At 42.0% G+C, this 1,067-nt stretch overlaps 1 protein-coding gene across 1 annotated transcript; it reads right to left on the bottom strand.

Moving 5' to 3' along the window:
- Positions 1-446: 446 nt before the first annotated feature.
- On the bottom strand, positions 447-969 carry LOC106422133 (signal peptidase complex subunit 1). Its single transcript, XM_013862963.3, has one exon. It carries the CDS (start codon positions 895-897, stop codon positions 628-630), a length of 270 nt encoding a protein of 89 aa, XP_013718417.1. The 5' UTR covers positions 898-969; the 3' UTR covers positions 447-627.
- Positions 970-1,067: the final 98 nt, after the last annotated feature.

The raw sequence follows: 1,067 nt of genomic DNA on the forward strand, positions 1-1,067 counted from the left end.
ATGATGATTATTTGAGGTTCTACGTCAGAGTCAAGTAAACGTGCATTCTGATTTGTTTATATCACATCTTACCTAGAACTAGAACCGAAGAAGTATGGGAACATGCAATTATGCTGCTTAAACCTGGCCGTAAAGAGTTTTCTTGGCTTGGTATTTTGATTTTGCGGACTCCTTTTATCTCTTTAAAACCTGGCAGTAACTCTAAACTAGGAATGCTGTTTCTTTTACTGGGCTGTGATATTGTAATTGAGCTCTTAGCTTAATACTGTGGCTTGATTATACTGAGTTTGTGGCGAGAGTCTTCTTGTGTGTTAGATCATCTATTTGTATTCCATTGATCTTGCGTGTACTCTTGGCCATCCGATGGTCAAGCTTTTTTGAGGTTAAAAGATCAGTTAGGAGCCAGACACTGTTTCTACTTCGACAACACATACAACCTCCCGACATGAGCAAATCATAAAGACTAGCATTTATCAGACAAAGCCTAAATCGAAAGCTTCTAACTCATTCATCACACTCAATGTTACCACAAATCATAAAAAAAAAGTAAATTCCTTTTAATCCATAAAAAAAAAAACCAAAAATTCATTTCATTATCCGCAAACCCGAGAGAGAGATTCATCAGACCTACTTCTTGGAGAATCTCTTCTTGGCGACGACTTGCGGTTTGGGATGCTTCTCGGCTTCGCTCGGATCCAACCACTCGAGAGGATGGCGATTGTAGAACGGCCAATTAGGCACGGTGACCAGCGTCGCGAGAACGACACCACCTGCGTAGATCAGCATCATCGTCCTGAACGACTCCGTTGCGTAGCCGACGACCACCGCGACGACGCCGGAGATCACCAGTAAGATCTGCATCAGCTGCTCCACCACTTTCTGCCCTTGCCAATCCATTTCTTAGTTAGATCCTTTCGATTCCAAAGAGATCTCCACTGAACAACGATGAAGGAGGAGAGACTTTTAATCAATTTAAGACCTCGAAGTCGGTTTAAGATTAAACCGGAAAGATATGATGATTTAGATTCGGTCAGGTGTTATCCAAGAACCGGGTAGACAGTTAATTG

Source organism: Brassica napus, chromosome A9 (assembly GCF_020379485.1).
Source record: "Brassica napus cultivar Da-Ae chromosome A9, Da-Ae, whole genome shotgun sequence".
Lineage (NCBI taxonomy): Eukaryota > Viridiplantae > Streptophyta > Magnoliopsida > Brassicales > Brassicaceae > Brassica > Brassica napus.